The sequence below is a fragment of the Bos mutus genome, chromosome 23 (genome assembly GCF_027580195.1).
Source record: "Bos mutus isolate GX-2022 chromosome 23, NWIPB_WYAK_1.1, whole genome shotgun sequence".
NCBI classification, from domain to species: Eukaryota; Metazoa; Chordata; class Mammalia; order Artiodactyla; family Bovidae; genus Bos; species Bos mutus.
In genome coordinates, this window is record NC_091639.1 from 22,577,104 (window position 1) to 22,604,161 (window position 27,058).

Below are 27,058 nucleotides of genomic sequence, written 5' to 3' on the forward strand. Positions count from 1 at the left end.
ATAAATGATGTTTAAAGCCTTGAGAACAGATGAGGTCACAGATGAGGGGACAATTGGCTATAGAAGCAGAGGGACAAGGACTGAATCCTTAATCCCCTGGGCAATGGGAACTGATCAGACCACACACCTGAGCAGACGGCACCATTCTGACACCTAGATGGCACATGGAAAGGGGTCCTGAAGGACATGAAGGAATGTCCTTCACCTGCACTCCTCTTAGAGACAGAAGGTCTGGAATAGATTTATATCATGGTTGGTGCTGATCTTCAGATCACACATTTCATAGCAAGAACACAGATCTGGATTCCCACCTGGCTATGCACCAGCCTCCCTGTACAGCTCGTTCATAATGATTCCCAGACTCTGAGCCCTACACTCTAGATGGTGGATCTGGGAAGAGTCCTGAATATTTTGTAACAAGCTCTACAAGCAGTCCTGAGCAGACTGGGATCCACTGACGTTAAAGATCAGAGAATGATTAAGGTAGGGAGGGGTCTTAAACACACATTTAAATGTTTTTTTTCCTGAAAGGAAAAAGAAAAAGCATTTGGTGTGAGTTACATGTTGTTTCTGCCGTGTGCTATCACCAGGCTGAAAATTTAGGAAATGATTATCAGCTCACCATAAAGAGAGTCTCTGAGTTGCTAAGAGAGTAGATCTAAATTTTCTCCACACATGCAAAAGAGGTAATTATGGGACATGATTCAGTTGTCAGATAAAGCTATGGTGGTGATAATTTTGAAGTACAGAAGTGTATCAAATCAACAATTGTACACCATAAACTGACTCAATATTGTATATCAATCATAATAAAGCAGAAGGAAAAGTCTCTGAATCCTTGCTTTCTGAGTCTTCCCTGCATGGTATTCTTAGGTAGTTCTGGGTGGAAAAAAAAAGATTTCAAATTGTTCTAAATGGAACAGAGAGAGGCACACTTGTGGTTTTGGGTTTATTTCAGGGAAAACCACTGAACAGCCCTGAGGCCACAGCTGGGAACAGAATCCTCAACCCCACCCTGGTCGGGTCCCACACACGAACCCCTTCCCCTGCAGGTGAGCACAGATACCCCTGTTCACAGCACTGTCAGCCCTGATGCTGGACAATGGACCCTGGGCTAGACCTGATCTCTGCTGCTCCTGACACCTGGACGACACACCGCCACCCCTGCTCCATGTGCCACATGTGCCTAAGGCATTCAGTGCAGTTCCAGTCTCTCTGTGGCATCACATCCTAAGGAAGAGTCCAGCATGTGGTAAACTGCCTGGTGGAGCCTCAGCCTCTTTCTACCTGCAAGAATATTTAGGAAGCAAGGTTTTCTGTCTAATGGAGAAAGCTGTCTGCCTTCCACCAAGATCATCAAGTGTGAAATTCCCCTCATTTGGGAAGAGGGCACAGATTCTGGGGTTGGAGAAGGAGAGTGAGGGAGGGGAAAAGAATGACAAACTTCAATCTTTTTTGAGCAGTGATCTAGATCAGAACTTGGTCTGCTACATCATAACCAGTCAGGTTGGATGAATGAATCATATCTTTCAAATTCTTCTGTGACGTTGCATTATGAGGGCCAGTTTCTGTCTACTCTAGTTTATGCTCTCAGATAAGTGAAGTGCACTTCTGAATGATGAAATGATCACTCAAAATGTCCCCCAGCTGCCCTTGTCTCTTTCCAGGATTAAAAAAAGAAGATCTATAAGTCTTCATGGGACCCATACATATATACTGACATTTTATTGCATATTAACTTTTGTAACTTAGGCAATTCCAAAGAACATTCAAACTACTGCACAGTAGCCCTCATCTCACATGTTAGCAAAGTAACACTCAAAACTCCCCAAGCTAGGTTTCAACAGTATGCAAACTAGAACTTCCAGATGTACAAGCCGGATTTAGAAAAGGCAGAGGAACCAGAGATTAAAGTGCCAACATCTGTTGGATCACAGAAAAAGAAGAAAAAGTTCCAGAAAAACATCTACTTCGGCTTTATTGACTATGCCAAAGCCTTTGACTGCATGGATCACAATGAACTGTGGAAAATTCTTCAAGAGATGGGAATACCAGACACCTTACCTGCCTCCTGAGAAACCTGTATGCAGGTCAAGGGCAACAATCAGAACCCGACATTGAACAACAGACTGGTTCCAAACTGGGAAAGGAGAACATCAAGGCTATGATGGGACCAGATGCCATGATCTTCGTTTTCTGAATGTTGAGCTAAGCCAACTTTTTCACTCTCCTCTTTCACTTTCATCAAGAGGCTTTTTAGTTCCTCTTCACTTTCTGCCATAAGGGTGGTGTCACCTACATATCTGAGGTTATTGATATTTCTCCTGCAATCTTGATTCCAGCTTGTGCTTCTTTCAGCCCTGTGTTTCTCATGATGTACTCTGCATATAAGTTAAATAAGCAGGTGACAATATACAGCTTTGACATACTCCTTTTCCTATTTGAAACCAGTCTGTTTTTCCATGTCCTGTTCTAACTGTTTCTTCCTGACCTGCATATAGGTTTCTCAAGAGGAAGGTCAGGTGGTCTGGTATTCCCATCTCTTTAAGAATTTTCCACAATTTATTCTGATCCACACAGTCAAAAGCTTTGGCATAGTCAATAAAGCAGAAATAGATGTTTTTCTGGAACTCTCTAACTTTTTCCATGATCATGCGGATGTTGACAATTTGATCTCTGGTTCCTCTGCCTTTTCTAAAACCAGCTGGAACATCTGAAGTTCACAGTTCACGTATTGCTGAAGCCTGGCTTGGAGAATTTTGAGCATTACTTTACTAGCGTGTGGGATGAGTGCAATTGTGTGGTAGTTTGAGCATTCTTTGGCATTGCCTTTCTTTGGGATTGGAATGAAAACTGACCTTTTCCAGTCCTCTGGCCACTGCTGAGTTTTCCAAATTTGCTGGCATATTGAGTGCAGCACTTTCACAGCATCATCTTTCAGGATTTGAAATAGCTCAACTGGAATTCCATCATCTCCACTAGCTTGGTCCGTAGTGATGCTTTCAAAGGCCCACTTGACTTACCATTCCAGATGTCTGGCTCTAGGTGAGTGATCAAACCATCGTGTTTATCTTGGTCATGAAGATCTTTTTTGTACAGTTCTTCCGTGTATTCTTGCCACCTCTTCTTCATATCTTCTGCTTCTGTTATATCCATACCATTTCTGTCCTTTATCGAGCCCATCTTTGCATGAAATGTTCCCTTCGTAGCTCTAATTTTCTTGAAGAGATCTCTAGTCTTTCCCATTCTGTTGTTTTCCTCTATTTCTTTGCATTGATTGCTGAGGAAAGCTTCTTATCTCTCCTTGCTATTCTTTGGAACTCTGCATTCAGATGCTTATATCTTTCCTTTTCTCCTTTGCTTTTGCTTTTCTTCTTTTCACAGCTATTTGTAAGGCCTCCTCAGACAGCTAATTTGCTTTTTTGTATTTTTTTACATCGGGATAGTCTTGATCCCGGTCTCCTGTACAATGTCACAAACCTCCGTCCATAGTTCATCAGGCACTCTATCAGATCTTGTCCCTTAAATCTATTTCTCACTTCCACTGTATAATCATAAGGGATTTGATTTAGGTCATACCTGAATGGTCTAGTGGTTTTCCCTACTTTTTTCAATTTAAGTCTGAATTTGGCAATAAGGAGTTCATGATCTGAGCCACAGTCAGCTCCTGGTCTTGTCTTTGCTGACTGTATAGAGCTTCTCCATCTTTGGATGCAAACAATATAATCAATATGAATTCGGTGTTGACCATCTGGTGATGTCCATGTGTAGAGTCTTCTCTTGTGTTGTTGGAAGAGGGTGTTTGCTATGACCAGTGCATTCTCTTGGCAAAACTCTATTAGCCTTTGCCTTGCTTCATTCCATATTCCAAGGCCAAATGCCTGTTACCTCAGGTGTTTCTTGAACGTCCTAGCTTTGCATTCCAGTCCCCTATAATGAAAAGGACATCATGCAAAATGTTGGGCTGGATGAAGCACAAGCTGGAATCAAGATTGCCGGGAGAAATATCAATAACCACAAATATGCAGATGACACCACCCTTATGGTAGAAAGTGAAGAGGAACTGAGGAGCTTCTTGATTAAAATGAAAAAGGAGAGTGAAAAAGTTGGCTTAAAGCTCAACATTCAGAAGACTAAGATCATGGCATCCAGTCCCATCATTTCATGGCAAATAAATGAGGAAACAATGGAAACAGTGACAGACTTTATTTTGGGGGGGCTCCAAAATCACTGCAGATGGTGACTGCAGCCATGAAATTGAAAGATGCTTGATATTTGGAAGAAAAGCTATGACCAACCTAGACAGCATATTCAAAAGCAGAAACATTACTTTGCAAACAAAGGTCTGTCTAGTCAAAGCTATGGTTTTTCCAGTAGTCATGTAGGGATGTGAGAGTTGGACTTCATAAAGAAGGCTGAGTACAAGAAAACTGATGCTCTTGAACTGTGGTGTTGGAGAAGACTCTTGAGAGTCCCTTGGAATGCAAGGAGATCAAACCAGTCAATCCTAAAGGAAATCAACCCTGAATATGCATTGGAAGGAGTGATGCTGAAGCTGAAGCTCCAATACTTTGGCCACCTGATGGGAAGAACTGACTCATTGGAAAAGATCCTGATGCTGGGCAAGATTGAGGGCAGGAGGGGAAGGGGATGAGAGAGGATTAGATGGTTGAATGGCATCATCCACTCGAGGGACATGAGTTTGAGCAAGCTCCAGGGGTTGGTGATGGACAGGGAAGCCTGCTGTGCTGCAGTCCATGGGGTTGCAAAGAGTTGGATACGACTGAGCGACTGAACTGTACTTTTGTATTTCTTTGTACATGCATTTGCTGGGGAAAGTATCTATGAAATTGATCAATTACATGTGACCCACACAAAAGTCTTTTAAGTACTAGTTTAGACACCAAGCTATAATCTCTAAGTCCATGAAGACTAATAATCCAACAGTCTTAGCAGATCCATGACATGATAAAAACACTCATCTTTTTCCTGGCAATTACCAGTCTGGGTCAAGATAAGGTAGTTTACTTGCTTATGCTCACTTTCAATGTCTGTATGTTTCTTACTGTGAGCTGATCACAAGCATTTCCCAAACCAGCACTGGCTCACAGAAGACATAAAGTATCATTGGTTTAGATGGACTTGTATTCTGACAACTACCTTGGTGCCAGAAAAATAGCAGGATTGACAAAATAGGCCTTGGAGATTCCATTTTTAGTAACATGGTTGGCCTGGTTTTAAGGTTTATGTGGCCAGTGAAAGCAAATAAAAATAATAGATTAAGTATAAAAAACTTCTGTAAGTACAGTACTAAGAGAATAAATATAAATATAATTTAGGCAAAAAATAAATGTGGGCAATATTTTAGAGGGAGTTGTTTTTAGCCCTTAGGGCATTAGCCAAATCTGGAAAAATCTTACCTTTGGTTTGCTCAAGCTTATGAGTTGTAATAGGAAATGTAACCCAGAGCTTGTTCATGTGGGGAGCATAGGTGACATCCCCTCCTTGAAAATCCAGAAACCAAGATTCATATCCTCGGAGAGGATGTGGAGAGTTTGGAAGCATGGAACCTGCTACTGGGAATATAAAATGGTGTTGGAAAATACTCAGCCAGAACAGATTATTAAAGGCAATATTGTGTCCTGGGGATAATGAAAGAAATTAATGTCATCCTCAAAGACTTACAGGATGTAAGTGTGGTGGTCACATCATATCCAGTTAATTCTCCACTGTGATTCTTGCAGAAACTGGCATGATAATTGCCAGTGACAGTGAGACAACTGTAACTCTCAACCTGGCTACTTTCTTTTCATTTCCTACCTTTATGTTTCTACCTACAAAGTTTTCTCTTTTAATTCCAAATAACCTGGAAGTTTGCCCTAGTACTTTTGGAACATAATTTTTCTCTGGATATATGAGGAGTGAGACCCAAAACCTTGGACTTGAACTCTCTATTGTTTTGGTCTCTGCATTCCTAGCCTTAGTTCTGTGAGAAGCCATGTGGTCAGATGATCCCAAAGTCATCCTGTGCTTGGCAGATCTAAGGTGCTCCCAGTGTTCCCTCCTCTGGGAACAATATCTCTGTATAATACTCACTTTTGCAACATAAGCTGGACTAGTGACTCTCTGGTAACATTTAGGAGATTAATAAACATACATTTTGGGATCATGGGGAAAAAGATATGAGGGACCCATGGTCAGCTGTCTCAGGACTGGCTGTGCAGGCCAGGCTGGGGAAGCAGAGATTCCACAAGGAGGATGAGGGACCTGCATTCCTGTCCTACCTGAGAAGTTCCTCCTCTAGGTCTCAGCCTCCACAGGCCCTGCGCTCAAACAGGAGGACAAGGAGGAAGAGACCATCAGCAGAGATTCTCATCCTGTCTGGAATGTGAAGGAAACTGTCTGTAAAGAGGACAGGAAGGAACATGAAGAGACAAACGCCCCCAAATGGATACCTGGTGACCAAACGTTCCCCTGTCAGACCCCACGGCTGGGAAGTTGAGGAAGGTAACATCTCCAGGCTCCCTGTACTGCCCCCCACCCTCAGCCCAGCTTTCCCTTCCTCCAGCTCACAGTAATGTCCCGGGAGCCAGGGGTGACACTGTAAATACATCTCTGCTCATCTCACAACAGACCATCATGAACACACACTCTGGGAATCCTGTTCTCCCGATATGTATTAATTCAGTCTGTGCAGCCGAACCCAAGTAACACTGGTCTCACAGGAAGGAAGCTGGTGTGTCTCCCAGGACAGTGAGGCAGAGAGTTCCAGGGCTGCTTGGGCTTCCCTGGTGTCACATGGTAGATTCCACCCCCCAATGCAGAAGACTCGGGTTCAATCCCCGAGTTGGGAAGATCCCCTGGAGAAGGACATGGTAACCCACTCCAATATTCTTGCCTGGAGAATCCCATGGACAGAGGAGACTGGAGGGCTACAGTCCATGGGCTTGCAAAGAGTCAGACACGACGGAGCAACTAACACCTTAACCTTAGGGCGGCCCTGCACACAAGGTTGTCCAGGCATCCAGGTCCCCGAGACCTTTCCTCTCTCTCTCCCTGGGACCTTGCCCTTGTTGGCATGGACCGAGGACCTAAGACCACATTCATGGTTTGGGAGCAACCAGGGAAAGCAGGAAAGGAGGAAAAGTTTCTTCCCTTGAAGATCAAAATTCAAAAATTTACATCTGCCTCATCATATTGGCGAGAATTTAACCATGAGGACAAGCAGCCTCAGAGAGATTGGAGAATGAGTATATTTTAAATCTAGGTGACTTTGTCTAAGAAAAAATTCTATTATTATGGAAGATGAAGGATTTTTGCTATACGTAAATGTTTAAAATCATCAGTGGAGAATCATTATTATCAATATCTTAAACTGAATTAGATTTGTATTTTAAAAATAGAATAATCTCAAAATATATTGCTAACTGATAACAAACTTGTAGATAGAATGTATGGAAAATACCATCTTACAAAATGGACTCTCTCTCTAGAATACTGTCTAAACTGTAACACTTACCTTGTCCTGGGAGGGAATGTGGAAAGATTTTGGATGGGATGGAGGAGGAAATTTACTTTTCACTGTAACCCTTTATGTCATATGAACTTTTTAGACTTTATGCATGTATGAGTCAGTTGAAGAAAACCCCACACTGATTTGCTCATCATTTGTTATGTAGTTACTAGATGTCAGGCTCTTTACAGGGTCTCAGTGAGTGACACACCAAGGGATTCACAGCAGGGTGGAATGAGATGTAAATGCAACCTAGTCTATAATGAGTTGTTGGGAAACAGCTTCCAGGAGGCAGGGAACTGATGGAGAACCTCCTGTGTGCCAGGAGTGGCGCCCCTGCTGGGAACATGAAGAAAACTGAGGACTATGCTCTGGTGACCTAAACCTCCCACCCTGATGAGGGTCCGTGCCAGCCCATGACTTCCCCAGACCCCTGCTAATCTCTGTTGTCCTTGTGTGGGAAGAGAGTAAGGTTCCACGAAGGAGATGAAGAGGCAGGAGGCTGGGGTCCTGGGCTCTTAGGACTCAGGGCAGAAGAGTACTCTTCGAGGCTTCAAAGGGTGGGAGGTGTGTGATGCCTGGAGAGGAGGGGTACCCTCCTTGGTGTCCTTGAGTGTAGGTCTAGAGAGGGAGAAGGTCATTTTCCTGCCTCTGGAAAATGTTAGGGGGACCCCTGGCCCCCACTCATGCCTGATCTCCTTGTCACCCTTGTGGCCTCCAGGCTCCACTCCAGGTCCTGTCCTTTGATCTCCAGGAACCACCTTCATAGCCACCAGCTGGGCAGATCTTTTTCCCAATCTGTTGGGCCAGTCTTTCTGACACAGTGGTGCCACTGTTTTAGCAAATAAATGGACAATGTCCCAGTAACCTTGACTGTGAGCTGAGGATGAGATCTCCCTTCCTTGAGTCTCCCTGCCCCACTGCCACCCCCAGCATCATGTATGGGGGTGTGTGAAGTGGGGACTGAGGTGGAGGTATTTCTCTGGAAGAAAGGAATTCCTGTAATCTCCTGTGCTCTCTCCTTTTCTCTTTTTCCTTCTTCCACCTGTACTTGAGTCACAGCATACTTGGAAGGATGTGAGAGCTGGACTATAAAGAAAGCTATGTGCTAAAGAACTGATGCTTTTGAACTGTGGTGTTGGAAAAGACTCTGAGAGTCCCCTGGACAGCAAGGAGATCCAACCAGTCCATCCTAAAGGAAATCAGTCCTGAATATTCATTGGAAGGAATGATGCTGAAACTGAAACTCCAATACATTGGCCACCTGATGCAAAGATTTGACTCATTTGAAAAGACCCTGATGTTGGGAAAGTTTAAGGTGGGAGGAGAAGGGGACGACAGAGGATGAGATGGTTGGATGGCATCACCTACTCAATGGACATGAGTTTGAGTAAACTCTGAGAGTTGGTGATGGACAGGGAGGCCTGGCTTGCTGCAGTCCATGGGGTTGCAAAGAGTCAGACACAACTGAGTGACTGAACTGAACTGAACTGATACATGTAATTTCAGAAAAATACCAAAAACATAAGTATAGTTTACCACCAAAATACAGAGCTGACACCTGTGTGTTTATCATCCAGGTGGAAAACAGAGCCTCTACCAGCACCCAGGCCCGAAGCCCCTGTGCCTCTCCCCACTCAGACCCCACCTCCCTGTGTTCACATCCACTCAGTGACCCTCCCCACCCTCTCCTCTCTGGTTCCTCCCCCACGCCCATGGCCTCCATCCCATAATGTCAGTGTTTCCTGCCTCTCCACACTTCTCCAGGAGCCTCCCCACCTTTACAGGCACTTTGGGATCTCCTCTCTCTCTTCTTTCTCCCCTCTCCTACTGCATCCTAGGAATGGAGGTTCCAGAGCTGATTCCCCAGAGGAAGAGTCTGTAAGTGTGGCAGTAGCCAGTAGCAAGGTCCCATCCCTTGATCATGAGGACACCCTGTATGTTTGTGGGCTCCACCTTGGACCTGGCATTACGGCCTTGATATCTGATCCTCTCTGAGGCCAAAGTCCTTGGTTATTTAATGGGGAGAGAAATGTCCATGTCAGCGCGTATTTTGGGTGAAATTCCAACTTTGATTTTGACACCGAATGGACACCAGCTTGTGAGCACAGCACTCACCCACTGCTGGGAGCCTAAGGAGAGCCTGGGCAGGTCTCTGGTAAGGAGGCCAAAGGAGAGCTCAGGTGTCCTGTCATCAGCCCTGTGGCCACACGGGGGCATAACCACTCTTTCCTCTCCAGTTCTGCACAGGGAAGGCAGAGGAAGCATTGTGGTCTGAGTCAGACAGAGGTGGCTGCCCTGGTCCAGTTAGGGGGAGAAGGTGCTTTCTGAGCGCTCTGGGGTCAGGCTCGAGGGTACAGCAAGGATTAGAGGAGAGGAGAGCGCTGGAACCCTGTCTGTATCTCAGGTTTCCATCTTTTCTCTCCATGTCTCTTCTCAGAAGCTCATTGATGAAAACATCCTGGAAAGTTGATAATCACTTCTTCCATTTCCTGTTCGTTTCTAGTTGATATTAAAATGTGCATTCATTTTAGTATAGTTTGAGATTTACAAACAAGTAGCATAGTTAGTAGAGAGTTACGATATATCCCACACTCTGTGAAGACATTATACCACCATCATACATTCCTCACAGCTGATGACCAATATTGATACAGTGTTACTAAACTCCAGGACTTATTTGGACTTCATTAGTTTTCCTTTAACCTGATCCAGGATCCTATGAAAGACACATATTAAGTCTGAATTGTGTCTCCTTCAGGCTCCTCTGACTGAGACAGTCACACAGACTTCTCTTGTTCTTGATGACTTTGATGTTTCGGGGAGTACTGCTCAGAGACGTAGTAGAACATCTTTCCATTTGACTGGGGCAAAGGGTTTTGGGAAGAGGACCACAGAGATGAGTGACATTCTCCAGTCACCAAAGGAACACACTGTCCCCTGGGATATCACTAATAAGTTCACTTCATCACCTGGCTAAGGTACATTTCCCAGGTTTCTGTGTGAACTTCTATTTTTACTTTCCCACTCCTCACCCTGTGATCTTTAGAAGAAAGTCACTATGTGCAGCCCACACTTAGGGGCGCTCTGATATGCACATTGGTGTGCAGTTCAGCTCAGTTCAGTCGCTCAGTCGTGTCCGACTCTTTGCCACCCCATGAATCGCAGCATGCCAGGCCTCCCTGTCCATCACCAACTCCCCAGTTCACCCAAACTCATGTGCATTGAGTCGGTGATGCTATCCAGCCATCTCATCCTCTGTCATCACCTTCTCCTCCTGCCCCAATCCCTCCCAGCATCAGGGTCAGGTGTGTGCAAATATAAGTTTTCAAATGAGTTGGAGAAATACTAGATTCATCAGTGGACAGGATGGAGAGTTTCTGGGTAGCTTCCTTAGAAACTGCTGACTCTCATTTCTGGTGGCTGTGCTGCTTCCTATTCCTGCCCCAGTGAGTGAGGGTTTCTGCTGCTCTGTCCTCCTGCTGCTCCAACCTTGGCATCACCAGTTCTTGGACTGTAGATGTGCCATCAGGTGTGATGCACGTTACTGTCTTTGTAATTTACATTTCCTAACAACATAAGATGTTTAGCATCTTTTCATATACATTTCCATTGTTATATCTTCTAGAAGAGGTGTCTGTTCAACTTTATTTTTAAATAGTTATTTTCATTTTGTTGAGTTGAAGACTTCTATGTATATTCTAAAACACGTCCTTTATCAGATATGTGAATTGACAATAATTTCTCCCAGGCTGTGGCCTGACCTCTTCTACTGATCTAACAGTATTCATTAATGAACAGTATACTTTTCTGGAAAGAAAAATGAGAAATTTCTAACTGCACTTGTTTCTGAGTAGAGGACTTGAGTGAATGGGGAATGAGGGGAAGAACATGGATTATTTATTTTTGTATATGCTTGAGTATCTTTTCAATTCTCTTGTGTGCTGGTAAATAATGCTTTCAATAATTACATGAAAATCCCTTACATTTGTAAACACTTGACAGATCACCCTCAGCTCATACACTAGGATGTACATTCTGATCCTCTAGCTGGGCTGGAGCTCACCACGCGTCTGTGTTGTTCTCCTGTTGGACATAAGTCATCTCACAGAAGATCAGCATCAGACAAGGACATCTGAGTGCATGACACAGAGAGACAAAACAAGAACACGACAGCATTCTGTACAAGCTCAGACCAACCAGGCAGCACGGTGCCCCTCACCGTGGACCAAACCTCTCCCTGTGCTGATCCAGAGACCACTGCTTCCTCCCAGTCACAGCTGTATCCTCGCTCTAGTCTGCCCTCCCTATAGCAGAGGCTCACTGAGGTGCCCAGGCATAGAATTATCCCCACTTCCTGACCACACCCAATCTAGAGTGAGCCAGTCTCGCATAGATGCTTCTCAAAATCAAAGCCCACATCCTCTATATCAGCGGTCCTCAACTTTTTGGCACCAGGAACTGATTTCATGGAAGACAATTTTTCCATGGACCAGGGATGGGAGGAATGGTTTCAGCATGATTCAAGCACAGTATATTTTTTGTACACTTTATTTCTAATCTAATGTTGGCACTGATCTGACAGGAGGTACCAGGCCAAGCTCAGAGTTTGGGGACTCCTGGCTGTATATGTTCTAACACCTTACAAGGACACTACCTATCATCCCTGATACTGTGTAATCTCCCTCGCTGTATCCAGTATAAATCCAACTTGATTGCCCACAGATTTGCTTCTGATGGTCTTTGGCTGAAGAACATTGAGACATGTTACCTGTTTGCCAAAAACTTTTATGTATCTCCATTGGAATAGGGGCATATGTTTGTATCCTGTGAGTGTCTGATTGACATAGGAAACATTTTTCTGTTTTGATGGCTTTTAATCTTTGGGTCATAAAACTCTTCATTCCACAAGTGTAAAAAATTCATGTATATTTTTGTCTAGGAGAGAGGGGTCCAAGGGTGAAGGGAAACAGAACTGATGGAATTTGGGAAGAAACTATAGCAGGAGCAGTAAGTAAAAAGTAATAAGGTGGTGAATTCTAATGTTCTGCTTTACAACTTAAGTATGTACAAGTCTTACAAAGTATTGATATCTGCTGTGTTCAATAAACACTTTCTTTTGGGCTACATGAAGACTTCTGTGTCTCCTTATGTTTACCAGGTTAAGGAAAACACCAAGAGATCAAGGATTATATATAGTGATGAGCAGTTTTGAACACTTACAACCTTAAGGTGATAAACCATGGTTTGGCTAATGTCTGAACACTCTGTCTGTTAAAATACACATTAAAGAAACTTTCAGAGCATGCTGTATTTTAAAGATATATCTAAGACCTGCACAGACAAATCCATGACTTCAATATTAAGATTATTTTAACGTGCATCAACCTATGAGTCACACAGTATCTTTTAGGGGAAAGAGACAGGAGATTAATTAACAACATTCTACATATGCACTGACCAATATGCTAGCTAGTAGCCACATATTGCTATTTAAATTAAATAAAAGTGCTCAGCACAACAGTCACTTTAAGGTGCTAAATAGCCTCATGTAGCTACTGGCTACCTGACTGGACAGCACAGACATAGAACAATTCTTTCAGCACAGGATGTTCTGTTGGAATAGATGGCTCTTCATGATTTGTGGGCCTCGAGTCAGGTGCATTAGACCACGTGAGATGAAAGGGCCAATATTATTTTTTTTAGACACTACATCAGATTTCTGTCTGGGATATGAATACATATTAACCTGGTGTGTAACAAAATCAAACTAGGTTATGAGTGGGTCTGGCACCTTCAGGTACAAACTGTTCCCAGTTCCTAAGGGGAAACACCTGTCCCCCCACCTTCCTTCCCAGATTGAGGACACTCTCTGGCATCACTTTCTAAGGGGTGAGTTCTCTTCTAGAGCACCCCAGGGGCAGGGCCCTCAGTTAAGTTTGGGGAGGCAGGGAGTCCAGCTCAGGAAAAACCATTTTCCAAAATGAAGAGGAGGCAAAGGCAGGGATCAGTTGAGAGACGCCCTGGTTCCTTCAGAACAGCAGTTCTCAGAGTGTGGTCTGTGGAATCCTTGATGTCACTGAGACCCTTTCATGAGATCCCTGAGGTGAAAGCTACTTTCATAGCATCACTCAGAGATTATCTGACTTCTCACTATGTTGACATTTGCTTTGATGTATAACCAGCAGTAATGGATCTTTTGGTAGCAAACTTCACTAGTAATTATTTCCTCAAAACTTTCTTGCAGAAAAAAGAAAACTAATAATCAGGTTTGCTTTAAAACATCCAGAATGACACATTAAAAATTCTTATCTGTCCTTAATAAATCAAAATGGAAAAAATATTAAAAAAGAATATATCTATACACATGTATAAGTGAATCACTTTGCTGTACAGCACAAATTAACATTATAAATCAAATATCCTTCAATAAAATAAAATTTTAAAAATAAACTAAAAAAAATGCTTGTTTTGTAATCATCAGTCTTAAATACACATTTTAAAAGTATCTTCTGTGATGACATGGAAAGTACACAATGTTATTTCTACTACATTTCAAAGTCCTATGGCCCAAGAAAAACTGTGATCTGAATACCCTCTTTTTCATGGAAAACAACTGTTATTGAAAGAATGAATGAGCAGAAAGATCTGTATAATTTAGTGAAACAATGTATTACTTTGTAAAAATCTTATATTAGTACAAGAGATGTTCAATGTGCAAAATAGGCTTATGGATTTTAATGTAACAGAATAGAAAATAGTCAATGATATTGTTTCAGGTCCACTGTGGAAAAAACCTTTGAGAAACTACAATTTGTATAGTTTTAGTTTGTATCCAAGATGAACATCCACAATTATCTGAAAAGATTATTAAAATATACTTCTCCTAAGTATGTGTGAGCTTTTTCACTTTCATACACTTCAATCAAAATAACAAACTCAATGCAGATGCAAACCTGAAAACCCAGTGGTTTTCTAGCGAAAGAGACAAGAAAGAGACTTGGAAAAAATGTAAAAAGCTCCATGCTTCTCACTACCCTGTTTATTTTGGGAAATAGTTATTCATATTAATATTATTCTAAATAAACTAACAAAAATCTTTAAGGTTTATTATTCGTAGTATGGAAAATATGCATAGAAGTGGTCACATAATACTATCCTTGGGGTCCTCACTAATTTGTAAGATTGTGTAGATATTTTAATCAAAATCACAAACAGCCCCAGAACTTGGACTCGGGGAGACGGTGGGACAAAGAGTTCTTGGTGCAGGAAGGGAGTTCAGTTCAGGCGCTCAGTTGACTCTAACTCTTTGTGACCCCATGGACCGCAACACGCCAGGCTTCCCTATACATCACCATCTCCTGAAACTTGCTCAAACTTATGTCCATTGAGTCAGTGATGCCCTCTAACCATCTCATCCTCTGTCATCCCCTTCTCCGCTTGCCTTCAATCTTTTGCCCAGGGTCTTTTCTGATAAATCAGTACTTCACATCTGGTGGCAAAAGTATTGGAGCTTCAGCTTCAGTCCTTCCAATGAATATTCAGGACTGATTTCCTTTAAGATTGACTGTTCTCCTTGCAGTCCAAGGGACTCTCAAGAGTCTTTTCCAACACCACACTTCAAAAGCATCGGTTCTTCGGCACTCAGGTTTCTTTGTAGTCCAACTCTGACATCCATACATGACTACTGGAAAAGTCATAGCTTTGACTAAACGGACCTTTGTTAGCAAAGTAATGTCTCTTTTCAATATGCTGTCTAGGTTGATCATAGATTTTCTTCCAAGGAGTAAACATCTTTTAATTTCATGGCTGCAGTCACCATCTGCAGTGATTTTGGAGCCCCCCAAAATAAACTCTCACTGTTTCCATTGTTTCCCCATCTATTTGCCAGGAAGTTATGGGACCAGATGCCCTGATCTTAGTTTTCTGAATGTTAAGTTTTAAGCCAACATTTTCACTCTCCTCTTTCACTTTCATCAAGAGGCTCTTTAGTTTCTTCACTTTCTGCCCTAAGGATGGTGTCATCTGCATATCTGAGGTTATCGAAATTTCTCCTGGCAATCTTGATTCCAGCTTGTGCTTTATCCAGCCCAAATTTTGCATGATGTACACTGCTGCTGCTGCTGCTGCTGCTGCTGCTGCATTTCGCAGTCATGTCCGACTCTGTGCATGTGCAGCCCAAAGGCTCCCTGTCCCTGGGTTCTCCATATAAGAACACTGGAGTGGGTTGCCATTTCCTTTCCCATGTATTTGTGAACCAGTCTGTTGTTCCATGTCCAGTGACTCTTAAACCCCATGGACTGCAGCCTACCAGGCTCCTCCGTCCATGGGATTTTCCAGGCAAGAGTACCAGAGTGGGGTGCCATTGCCTTCTCCGATGATGTACTCTTCATATGAATTAAATAAGCAGGGTGACAATAAACATCCCTGATGCACTCCTTTCCCAATTTGGAACCAGTCTGTTGCTTCATGTCCGGTTGTAACTGTTGTTTCTTGCCCTGCATAGAGATTTCTCAGGAGGCAGGTCAGGTGGTCTGCTATTCCCATCTCTTGAAGAATTTTCCACAGTTTAAAACAGAAGTAGATGTTTTTCTGGAACTCTCTTGCTTTTTCGATGATCCAGCGCAGGCTGGTAATTTGATCTCTGGCTCCTCTGGCTTTTCTAAATCCAGCTTGAACATCTGAAAGTTCACGATTCACGTACTGTTGAAGCCTGGTTTGGAGAATTTTGAGCATTACTTTGCTAGCCTGTGAGATGAGTGCAATTTGTGCGGTAGTTTGAACATCCTACCTAGCAGGAAGGGAGGTATCAGGGCAAAGTCCCAGGTCCCTGGAAGGAGAGCCTCTCCGGATCTCAGGGTCAAGGGCGGTGTCTGGGGCTGGGACGCTCCATGTTAGGGATTCCCCTTCTCCCCGAGTTTCACTTTCTCTCTCACAACCTGTGTCGAGCCCTCCTGCTTGGACACTCGTGACGCCGCTCCAGTTCTCACTGCCACTGGGTGTTCGGTTTCTAGAAAAACCAATCAGCCTCTCCGCGGATCCCGGTTACAAAGTCTCCACCGACCCGCCCGGACTCTGCTTCTTCCCAGACCCAGAGGATGTGCGTCATGGGGCCGCGAACCCTCCTCCTGCTCCTCTTGGGGGTCCTGGTCCCCCGAGACACACGGGCGGGTGAGTGCGGGGTCGGGAGGGAACGACCTCTGCGGGGAGAGGCGAGGGGATCTTCCGGGAGTCTGGTGGGCAAGACCCCAGGGAACGAGCGACCCCGACTGCTCTGCCCAGACCCGCCCCCTCCCCGGGTCCCGTCCTGTCCCTCCGTTGCATCCCGACCCCTCTTTTCTTCCCCCTCCAAAGTTCGGGCCGGTCTTCGACCTCTTCCATCTCATTGACCCTACGACCCTTCCGCCCTCCCTGTCCCATCACCTCGGACCCGGGACGCGCGCCGCGGGGAGGTCGGGCCGTCTCACCCCTCCCCGCTCTCAGGCCCTCACTCCATGAGGTATTTCCTCACCGCCGTGTCCCGGCCCGGCCTCGGGGAGCCCCGCTTCATCGCCGTCGGCTACGTGGACGACACGCAGTTCGTGCGGTTCGACAGCGACCGTCCAGATCCGAGGATGGAGCCGCGGGCGCGGTGGGTGGAGGATGAGGGGCCGGAGTATTGGGATCAAGAGACGCGGATACAAAAGGAAAACACACAGACTTTCCGAGCAAACCTGAACACCCTACTCGGCTACTACAACCAGAGCGAGGCCGGTGAGCGACGCGGCCAGGGTCCGGGTCACGACCCCCATCCCCAGGGACCGGTCCGGGTCCCCCCGAGTCGGCGAGTCCGAGGGTCACCCCAACATTGTAGAACACGCCCGGCCCCCTGCCTGGAGAAGCCGGTGGGGACTTGACCCGGTTTCATTTTCAGTTTGGGTTTAATCACCGCGGGTGGTCGGGGTGGGTCAGGGTCTCACACCATCCAGTGGATGCACGGCTGCGGCGTGGGGTCGGACGGGCGCCTCCTCCGCGGGTATAATCAGCTCGCCTATGACGGCAAAGATTACCTCGCCCTGAACGAGGACCTGCGCTCCTGGACCGCGGCGGACACAGCGGCTCAGATCACCAAGCGCAAGTGGGAGGCGGCAGGTGAGGCGGAGAGATTCAGGAACTACCTGGAGGGCGAGTGCGTGGAGTGGCTCCGCAGACACCTGGAGAACGGGAAGGACGCGCTGCTGCGCGCAGGTACGAGGGGCGCGGGGCCGCCCTGATCTCCCCTCGGGCCGGAGCTGGCTTCCCACGAGGAGAGGAAAATGGGGTCCCTGTGGAAACAGCGCCCCAGGTTCTTGTCAGGAGAGGGAGGAAATCCGCCCGGGTTTTCATATTCTGTACAAGACAGTCACCAGTGGCCCCACTTCTCTGAAGGACAATTAAGGAATCCAGTGTCTTTGACGAAGAAGCAGGAAACAAACCATCCCTGAAATAGCTGGTCAGCGGTGCCCTGTAACCCTGGCCACCATCTTGTGATCCATGACTTTCTCTCTCAAGGCCTGTTCTCACCCTGAGAGCATCTTAGGAGGCCTGACTCCAGCTTTTCTGAGTCATTCAGCCTCCACCAGAATCAGGACCTTTAGTCTGTATTCTCCCCCTCACATTTTTAGAGCACCTATCCTAGTCTCTTATTCTAGAAATGTCCAAGGACTAATATAGATCATCCCTGATTTCTGATTTGAGGAATTTATCTAGCTCTTGTGCTGCTTTTTTCAAAAATATGGTCTTCAATGTTCCATAGCTTAGAGGGTAAAAAAGTTCATAATAAGTCTGGGGATCTGATGTACAGCCTGGTGACTATAGTTAATAATAATCCTGTATTGTATACTTTAAAATTGATCTTAATCATTTTCATCACACCTGTCAAACAGACACACACATAAGGCAAGTTGATGAATACATTAATTACCTTCACAGTGTACATATATATCAAACTGACATGTAGTACACTCTAAATGTGTAGTTTTTGTTAAGTATACCTCACTAAAGCTGGGAGAAAAAATTACTGTCTGTCCTTTCTCAGGATGGTCACATGATGCTGCTTCAGTGACCCATGGAGGTAACACACACTGTGACTTTTCTGATTCTTCCTCAGACCCTCCAAAGGCACATGTGACCCATCACCCCATCTCTGACCGTGAGGTCACCCTGAGGTGCTGGGCCCTGGGCTTCTACCCTGAGGAGATCTCACTGACCTGGCAGCACAATGGGGAGGACCAGACCCAGGACATGGAGCTTGTGGAGACCAGGCCTTCAGGGGATGGAACCTTCCAGAAGTGGGCGGCCCTGGCGGTTCCTTCTGGAGAGGAGCAGAGATACACGTGCCATGTGCAGCACGAGGAGCTTCAGGAGCCGCTCACCCTGAGATGGGGTAAAGGGGGGGGTAGGAATGGAGTTTCCTCTCAGATAAAGCAGGAGCCCTTCAGGACTCAGTTCAGCAAGGTCAGGGCTCAAGCCTGAGGTCAGGGCCTCTTCCCTTGCCTCCACAGAACCTCCTCAGCCCTCTGTCCCCATCATGGGCATCACTCTTGTCCTGGTTCTCCTCGTGGTGGCTGTGGTGGCTGGAGCTGTGATCTGAAGTAAGAAACGCTCAGGTAGGGAAGACAGGGAGGGACCTGAGTTTTCTTGTCTCACTGGGGGTTTCAGCCCAGGTAGAAGTTTACCTGGCTGGTTACTGGAAAGTACCCTCCACACACATGTGGTGTCTGGAGCTGATGCTAATATTTTCCTTTTCTAAAACACGTGTGAAAATGAAAGAGAAATTTTTCACCTTCCTAATTCCAGTTGGGGACCAGGTTTCCAGCACTTGAAGGTCAGAGGGAGGTCCTTGCTGAGGACCTCCAGGAGGGCAGGTGGCCCCGTCCTTACACGTCTCCCTTCTCTGTGTTCCTGATCCTGGCATGAGTTTTGACCACAGTTCCAGAAAGTTCTCTGAGGTCCAGGACTAGATGTTCCTCTAGGATCTCATGACTCAGCCTTCTCCCTGGCCTCTCACGTGATATTTTCTTCTCACAGGTGAAAAAGGACGGATCTACACCCAGGCTTCAAGTAAGTATGGAGGGGGTGATTCCTGCGACCCTTGTGAGGGTGCAGACAGGAGGCCATGGGGGGCTCACCCTCCTCAAAGTGCCTTCTCTAGTTTCTCTCCTGTGGGTTCTGACCACATCCTGGTCTTGTTCTCCCCCAGGCAGTGACAGTGCCCAGGGCTCTGATGTGTCTCTCACGGTTCCTAAAGGTGAGACACTGGGGTGTCTAGATTGGGAGAGTAGTTGGGGCAGAGGGGACACACTGGGTGGCGGGGGTCTCTGAGTGGGACATGTGAGCATGTGGGGGGCTGTGGAGAATGTCAGCCCTTACATGACCGCCTGAACTGGTTCCTGATTCTTTTCTCTCACAGTGTGAGACAGCTGCCTTGTGGGGACTGAGTGATGCTCAGTCCCGCTTTGTGATGTCAGATCTCCGGACCCCTTTTCTGCAGCTGCATCCGAATGTGTCTGTGCTCCTATTAGCATAACGTGAGGTGCCGGGAGCCAGCACAGGAGATCCCACCCATGACAAGGTCATGTGGAGGAGACCTGACAGGCAAAGTGGATCAGGACTCAAGGGACTCCCTGGACCTGCTCGAACATCAACCCGGAAAACAAAGTCTGTCTGTCTACTGTTTATTATATTGTGTTTTTTTATTAACTTTTTTGACATTAACAGGGGGCTATTTTTGACTACCTTTTTTTGAAGAAAATCAACTTAAGGCTCTAGTTAATAAGTCTCTTGGGCTTGAAAGGAGCATTTTAATTTTAACCCTTTTAATTTTAACCCCTCTGTTACTATTTTAGCTTGCTTGGCAGGTTTATCCACACTCTTGCAATTAACGCACATGATTGTTCACAACACCCCAAGCATAACCTTCAAGCGATAAAAAAGCTTTATTAGAATAATACTGCATTGTTGAGCCAGTGTTTGCTACTGAGTTTCCTTGTCCTTTACCCAGTGTGCGCCTGGGAGTGCATTAGCTAGTACAGTTGGTATGCAAGAAAAATAGGTAGTAGCCTTGGCATTAGCAACATAAGACCCTTGAGTTAATAAATTCTTTCTTTGTTGTAACCCACTACACCTTTGCTCCATAAAAATGTAGCTCTGTTTCCTGAGGGAGACTACAGACTAAAAAGATAAAGAAAAAACAGGTTTTCTGGTTGACCAACCTTTATCAAAAAAAAGTTACAAAATGTTAACAGGCCACAGGGCCAAAAGATGATGTACGTAACATAAGACCCTTGTTTATAAAAAGCTGTACAAAAAATGTCCTGGTTTTGATAAAGGTAAAACTGATGTAATGTTAAACTGACTCTACATGACTTTGTATCTTTCACTTCTAAAAATGTATAACTCAGGGTATCAAAGCCCCTTTTAAAAATAAAGCCACGGACCCGTTCCACCTAAGCTGGGTCTCCCCGTGTCATTCTTTCTTTCTCTGTCTCTTTCTCTCTCTCTTTTTTTCAAGCTGATTCCCTGGAACACAGAGGCTCTCTGAGTTCACTTTTTTGCCCGGGCTTCTAAGACCCAATCAAAAAGGCGCTCTGCATCTCCACTCCAAAAAAAAGGCACTCTGCGTCTTTGCTCCATCGAGAGGGCACCTGTGGCCTCCATAAACAAAACAAGTCCCGTGTCAGGGGCTTTATTGGCTTTCCGTGTAAACCAAAAAATATCAGCCTCTTTTTCTCTCCTTTTACTTTCTCTCTCGCCGACGCCGTCCATCCTGAGGATATCCCTAGATCCTGCTGGGGAGGACCCCAACAGTGAGGAGTTGGGGAGACTGGTCACCCCTGCCCACCGTGCCCCCTCCCCACCACCCTGATGTTCTTTTCCCTGTCCACTGTCCTGTTCCAGCAGAGACAGGGCTGGGCCGTCTCCACTGCTGTGTTTGCTTCATATGCACTGAGTAATGATGTCTTATTTCCTTATTGATAATAAATTCTGTATATATGAATTTGTCTTTTCTAATTGGTTCCACAAAGGGGGATTGGATAATAAAGGTGAGGATTCCTAAAGTTTGAAAGAGGAAATAAATTGAAACACCAATAAACTTCCAGCTCCATCCACAGGTTTGCTGTGCTGAGTCAGCTGCAGGAGGGACAGGCAGAGGGTGTGAGGAGTTGAGTGTGGACAGGGCCTGTGCCCAGTCAGTGATCAGTGCCTGCTGGGCATGCATGCACTGCCCATGGTCCCTCCTGGACTGGTTACTCTTCTCCATTCCGTTGTCCTTGTCCCTTCAGTAAATCCTTGTCCCACCAAGGACCAGCAATTATGGACTCAGAAGTCACCTGGGTCTTGTATCTCCAGCACCATGGGCAGGGTGCATTTCTTAAATGGTTAGCCTAGGCTCAGGCCTTGGTCCAATCCTTAGCTCCTACCATTTTTTTAATGTGTTTATATTTTGCTTATTTAGTTATTGCTATTATTGTTGTTGGTGTAATGACTGTTCTTTTTCATTTGTAGAGTCCTGGTCTCATTCTTCTCTGGGTGACCCCATCTCTGACAGCATCAGGGGTCACATTGCCTGTCATCATCCCCACAAGTCAAGGGATCCATGAACACAGGATCTCAGTGGTGTCAAGAGAGAAATTTCAGAGCCATCCAGCTCTTGCCCTCCTAGAGATTTTGCTGATTCTTCTTTCCAACTTTTCTCCATCTTATAAAGGAACCACATGCTGGAAGTTGCAAAGAGGAGGGACCCAATAGTTTCATATCTTGACTTAATTCTTGCTGGGTTTCTTCTCTGCACTCTGCCCCCTCTTCTGCCTTTACATCTTCTAAAGCTACTGTTGGCTCCCGTCTCTACTCATGGGTTGAAAAAAGCAGAGTCTAATAAAATCACAGCAGGTTGAATATAGGAGCCGGAAGTGAAGGATCTTCCTTTCTGAAGAGATAAAGAGCCTTGTGTGTGGTGTGCAGGCTAATTGGTGTGGGAGGGAAGGGAGATCAGCCTTTGTGAGTAAAATACAGGCGGCATTGAGGTCAGTACAAATGGATGTTGTGCTGTAACTGCCACGAGACAGCATGTGGCCTGAGGTCACATTAATTAAGACACTATCTCTGGAATAGGGAAGCTCTTAATTACCATTCATTGAATTGATATTTGTTGTTTGACGGAGACATGACACACTATTTTGTATCTAGGAGAACTCAGTGAACTAACACCAGACAAACCCTGTGTGCCATGTGCAGTGTTCTAGGGGGAAGGGGCAGAGCATGACTATGAGCCTAGTAAGTGAGGGAGTGTTTCCCTTACAGGTTGGTAAGTGCTCTGAGGGAGGTGACCCAGAATGTGAGTGTGTGGGGACAGGGAAGGTGGCTGTGTTACTAGGGTGCACAGGGGCCTCACTGAAAAGGTGACCTTTGAGTAAAGATGTGGAGAACATGAAGGATTGTCCACAAGGAGGTCTAGGGGAGGTTCTCTCCAGGCAGAGGAGCCTCCAGGGCAAATGCACGAGGGTTCTGTGTTCAAGGGAGAGCCAGGAGGCAGCTGGGGCTGAAGGAAAAGGAATTGTGATGAGATCCCATGTCCGGCCAGATCCTGTGGGCCTCCAGGATGTTAGAGGGGGTTGATTTTATCTCAGTAAGCTGTGAGGTCATAGGATGATACAAACAGAGGAGGACCTGCTGTGACTGCTCTCTGGAAGGGTCAGCCAGGCTGCTGTGCAGAGGCAGGAGGTGAAGGGCGAGGGAGGAGCAGAGGAGCCTGAGGGAAACAGCACAGGGTCCAGGCTGGGGAGGCTGCTGCTTGTCTGGGGTGTGAGCAGGGAAGATAGTGGTGAGTGAGTGGATTCTTGATTTATTCTGAAAATGTATTTTACAACACATCCTAGAGGATTAAATCTCAGTTATGAGAAAGAGTGAAGGAGGACTGCAAAATTTGAGATTTGCAAGTAAGCATGTGGGGCACCTACTGTGGAAATGAAAGGACTCTGGAAGGAGCATGTTGAGGAGGCATCATCAGCATTTAGTTTAGGAAATGGCAAACTGAATTGGGTTACTAGTCTAGGGTTTAGTTGAGATCACTTGACTGGAGAAATAGATGGAAGTGGTCACACCATATAAATGATATTTAAAGCCTTGAGAATAGATGAGATCACAGATGAGGGGAGAATTGGCTATAGAAGCAGAGGAACAAGGACTGAATCCTGAATTCCCTTTGCACTATGGGAACTGATCAGACCACACACCTGAGCAGACGGCACCATTCTGACATTTAGATGGCACATGGAAAGGGGTCCTGAAGGACATGATGGAATGTCCTTCACCTGCATTCCTCTTAGAGACAAAAGGTCTGGAATAGACTTATAACACAGTTGGTGCTGATCTTCAGATCACACATTTCATAGCAGGAACACAGATCTGGATTCCCACCTGGCTGTGCACCAGCCTCCCTGTAGGCTCGTTCATAATAGACTCCTGGACTCTGAGCCCTACACTCTAGATGGTGGATCTGAGAAGAGTCCTGAGCATTTTGTAACAATCTCTACAAGCAGTCCTGAGCAGACTGGGATCCACTGATGTTAAAGATCAGAGAATGATTAAGGTGGGGAGGGGTCTTAAACACACATTTAAATGTTTTTTTTTCCTGAGAGGAAAAAGACAAAACATTTGGTGCGAGTTACATGTTTTTTCTGCCGTGTGCTATCACCAGGCTGAAAATTTAGGAAGTGATTATCAGCTCACCATAAAGAGAGTCTCTGAGTTGCTAAGAGAGTAGATCTAAATTTTCTCCACACATGCAAAAGAGGTAATTATGGGACATGATTCAGTTGTCAGATAAAGCTATGGTGGTGATTATTTTGCAGTACGGAAGTGTATCAAATCAACAATTGTACACCATAAACTGACTCAATATTGTATATCAATCATAATAAAGCAGAAGGAAAAGTCTCTGAATGCTTGCTCTCTGAGTCTTCCCTGCATGGTATTCTTAGGTAGTTCTGGGTAGAAAAAAATTTTTCAAATTGTTCTAAATGAAACAGAGAGAGGCACACTTGTGGTTTTGAGTTTATTTCAGGGAAAACCACTGAACAGCCCTGAGGCCCCAGCCAGGAACAGAATCCTCAACCCCAACCTGGTCAGGGCCCACCCAGGAACCCCTTCCCCTGCAGGTGAGCACAGATATCCCTGTTCACAGCACTGTCAGCCCTGATGCTGGACAACGGACCCTGTGGTAGACCTGCTCTCTGCTGCTCCTGACAGCTGGACGGCACACTGCCACCCCTTCCCCGTGTGCCATATGTGCCTAAAGTATTCAGTGCAGTTCCAGTCTCTCTGTGGCACCATGTCCTAAGGAAGAGTCCAGCATGTGGTAACCTGCCTGGTGAAGCTCAGCCTCTTTCTACCTGCAGGAATATTTAGGAAGCAAGGTTTTCTGTCTAATGGAGGAAGCTGTCTGCCTTCCACCAAGATCATCAAGTGTGAAATTCCCCTTATTTGGGAAGATGGTACACATTCTGGGGTTGGAGAAGGAGAGTGAGGGAGGGGAAAAGAATGACAAATTTCAATCTTTTTGAGCAGTGATCTAGATCAGAACTTGGTCTGCTACTTTGTAACCAGTCAGGTTGGATGAATGAATCAATGATGTCTTTCAACTTCTTCTGTGACCTTGCATTATGAGGGCCAGTTTCTGTCTACTCTAGTTTATACACTCAGATAAGTGGAGTGCACTTTGGAATGATGAAATGATTACTCAAAATGTCCTCCAGCTGCCATTGTCTCATTCCAGGCTTAAAAAAGAAGATCTATAAGTCTTCATGGGACCCATACATATATACTGACATTTTATTGCATATTAGCTTTTGTAACTTAGGCAATTCAAAGAACGTTCAAACTACTGCACAGTAACCCTCATCTCACATGCTAGCAAAGTAACACTCAAAATTCTCCAACCTAGGTTTCAACAGTATGTGAACTAGAACTTCCAGATGTACAAGCTGGATTTAGAAAAGTCAGAGGAACCAGAGATTAAAGTGCCAACATCCACTGGATCACAGAAAAAACAAGAAAGTTCCAGAAAAACATCTACTTCGGCTTTATTGACTATGCCAAAGCCTTTGACTGTGTGGATCAAAATGAACTGTGGAAAATTCTTCAAGAGATGGGAATAACAGAACATCTTACCTGCCTTCTGAGAAACCTGTATGCAGGTCAAGGGGCAACAGTCAGAACCCGACATTGAACAACAGACTGGTTCCAAAATGGGAAAGGAGAATATCAAGGCTATATATTGTCACCCTGCTTTTTTAACTTCTATGCAGAGTGAATAGTGAAAGTGGCTCAGTCGTGGCTGACTCTTTGCAACCCCATGGACTGTCCATGGAATTCTCTAGGCCAGAATACAGGAGTGGGTAGCCTTTCCCTTCTCCAGGGGATCTTCCCAACCCAAGAATCAAACCAAGGTCTTCCACATTGCAGGCAGATTCTTTACCAGCTGAGCCACAAGGGAAGCCCAAGAATACTGGCATGGGTAGCATATCCCTTCTCCAGGAGATCTTCCTGACCCAGGAATCAAATGGGGGTCTCCTGCATTGCAGGTGGATTCTTTACCAACTGAGCTATCAGGGAAGGCCTATGTGCAAAGTTCAGTTCAGTTGAGTCACTCAGTCATGTCCGACACTTGCAACCCCATGAATCCCAGCACTCCAGGCCTCCCTGTCCATCACTGACTCCTGGAGTTTACTCAAACTCATGTCCATCGAGTCGGTGATGCCATCCAGCCATCTTATCCTCTGTCATCCCCTTCTCCTCCTGCCCCAATCCCTCCCAGCATCAGGGTCTTTTCCAGTGAGTCAACTCTTCGCATGTGGTGGCCAAAGTATTGGAGATTCAGCTTTAGCATCAGTCCTTCCAAAAACACCCAGGACTGATCTACTTTAGAATGGACTGGTTGGATCCTCTTGCAGTCCAAGGGACTCGAAAGAGTCTTCTCCAACACCACAGTTCAAAAGCATCAATTCTTCGGCGCTCAGCTTTCTTCAGAGTCCAACTCTCACATCCATACATGACCACTGGAAAAACCATAGCCTTGACTAGACGGACCTTTGTTGGCAAAGTAATGTCTCTGCTTTTGAATATGCTGTCTAGGTTGGTCATAACTCTCCTTCCAAGGAGTGCTGCTGCTGCTAAGTCACTTCACTCGTGTCCGACTCTGTGAGACCCCATAGACGGCAGCCCACCAGGCTCCCCCATCCCTGGGATTCTCCAGGCAAGAACACTGGAGTGGGTTGCCATTTCCTTCTCCAATGCATGAAAGTGAAAAGTGAAAGTGAAGTCGATCACTCATGTCCAACTCTTAGCGACCCATGGACTGCAGCCTACCAGGCTCCTCCATCCATGGGATTTTCCAGGCAAGAGTAATGGAGTGGGGTGCCATTGCCTTCTCCATTCCAAGGACTAAGCATCTTTTAATTTCATGGCTGCAATCACCATCTGCAGTGATTTTGGAGCCCCAAAATATAAAGTCTGATACTGTTTCCC

The 27,058-nt window shown here is 45.5% G+C and overlaps 2 protein-coding genes across 4 annotated transcripts in view; both read left to right on the forward strand.

Moving 5' to 3' along the window:
- The window catches only part of LOC106701720 (BOLA class I histocompatibility antigen, alpha chain BL3-7), a 117,908-nt gene extending 96,925 nt beyond the window's left edge, over positions 1 to 20,983 (forward strand). Inside the window, 2 exon segments of the mRNA XM_070360905.1 lie at positions 19,734 to 19,781; positions 19,944 to 20,983. Of these exon segments, the coding sequence (XP_070217006.1) occupies positions 19,734 to 19,781; positions 19,944 to 19,948 (53 nt within the window). The 3' untranslated portion in view covers positions 19,949 to 20,983.
- On the forward strand, positions 16,529 to 22,084 carry LOC102268170 (BOLA class I histocompatibility antigen, alpha chain BL3-6). 3 transcript variants are annotated; one of them, XM_070360908.1, is made up of 8 exons: positions 16,529 to 16,684; positions 16,997 to 17,266; positions 17,465 to 17,740; positions 18,642 to 18,917; positions 19,036 to 19,140; positions 19,562 to 19,594; positions 19,734 to 19,781; positions 22,040 to 22,084. In XM_070360908.1, exons 1-5 carry the CDS (start codon positions 16,612 to 16,614, stop codon positions 19,122 to 19,124), a joined length of 984 nt encoding a protein of 327 aa, XP_070217009.1. In that variant the 5' UTR covers positions 16,529 to 16,611; the 3' UTR covers positions 19,125 to 19,140; positions 19,562 to 19,594; positions 19,734 to 19,781; positions 22,040 to 22,084. The 3 variants fall into 3 exon arrangements, with proteins under 3 accessions (XP_070217009.1, XP_070217008.1, XP_070217010.1); XM_070360907.1 differs by lacking the exon at positions 22,040 to 22,084 and adding an exon at positions 19,944 to 20,983; XM_070360909.1 differs by lacking the exon at positions 22,040 to 22,084 and adding an exon at positions 19,944 to 20,983 and having other exon boundaries at positions 19,036 to 19,125.
- Positions 22,085 to 27,058: the final 4,974 nt, after the last annotated feature.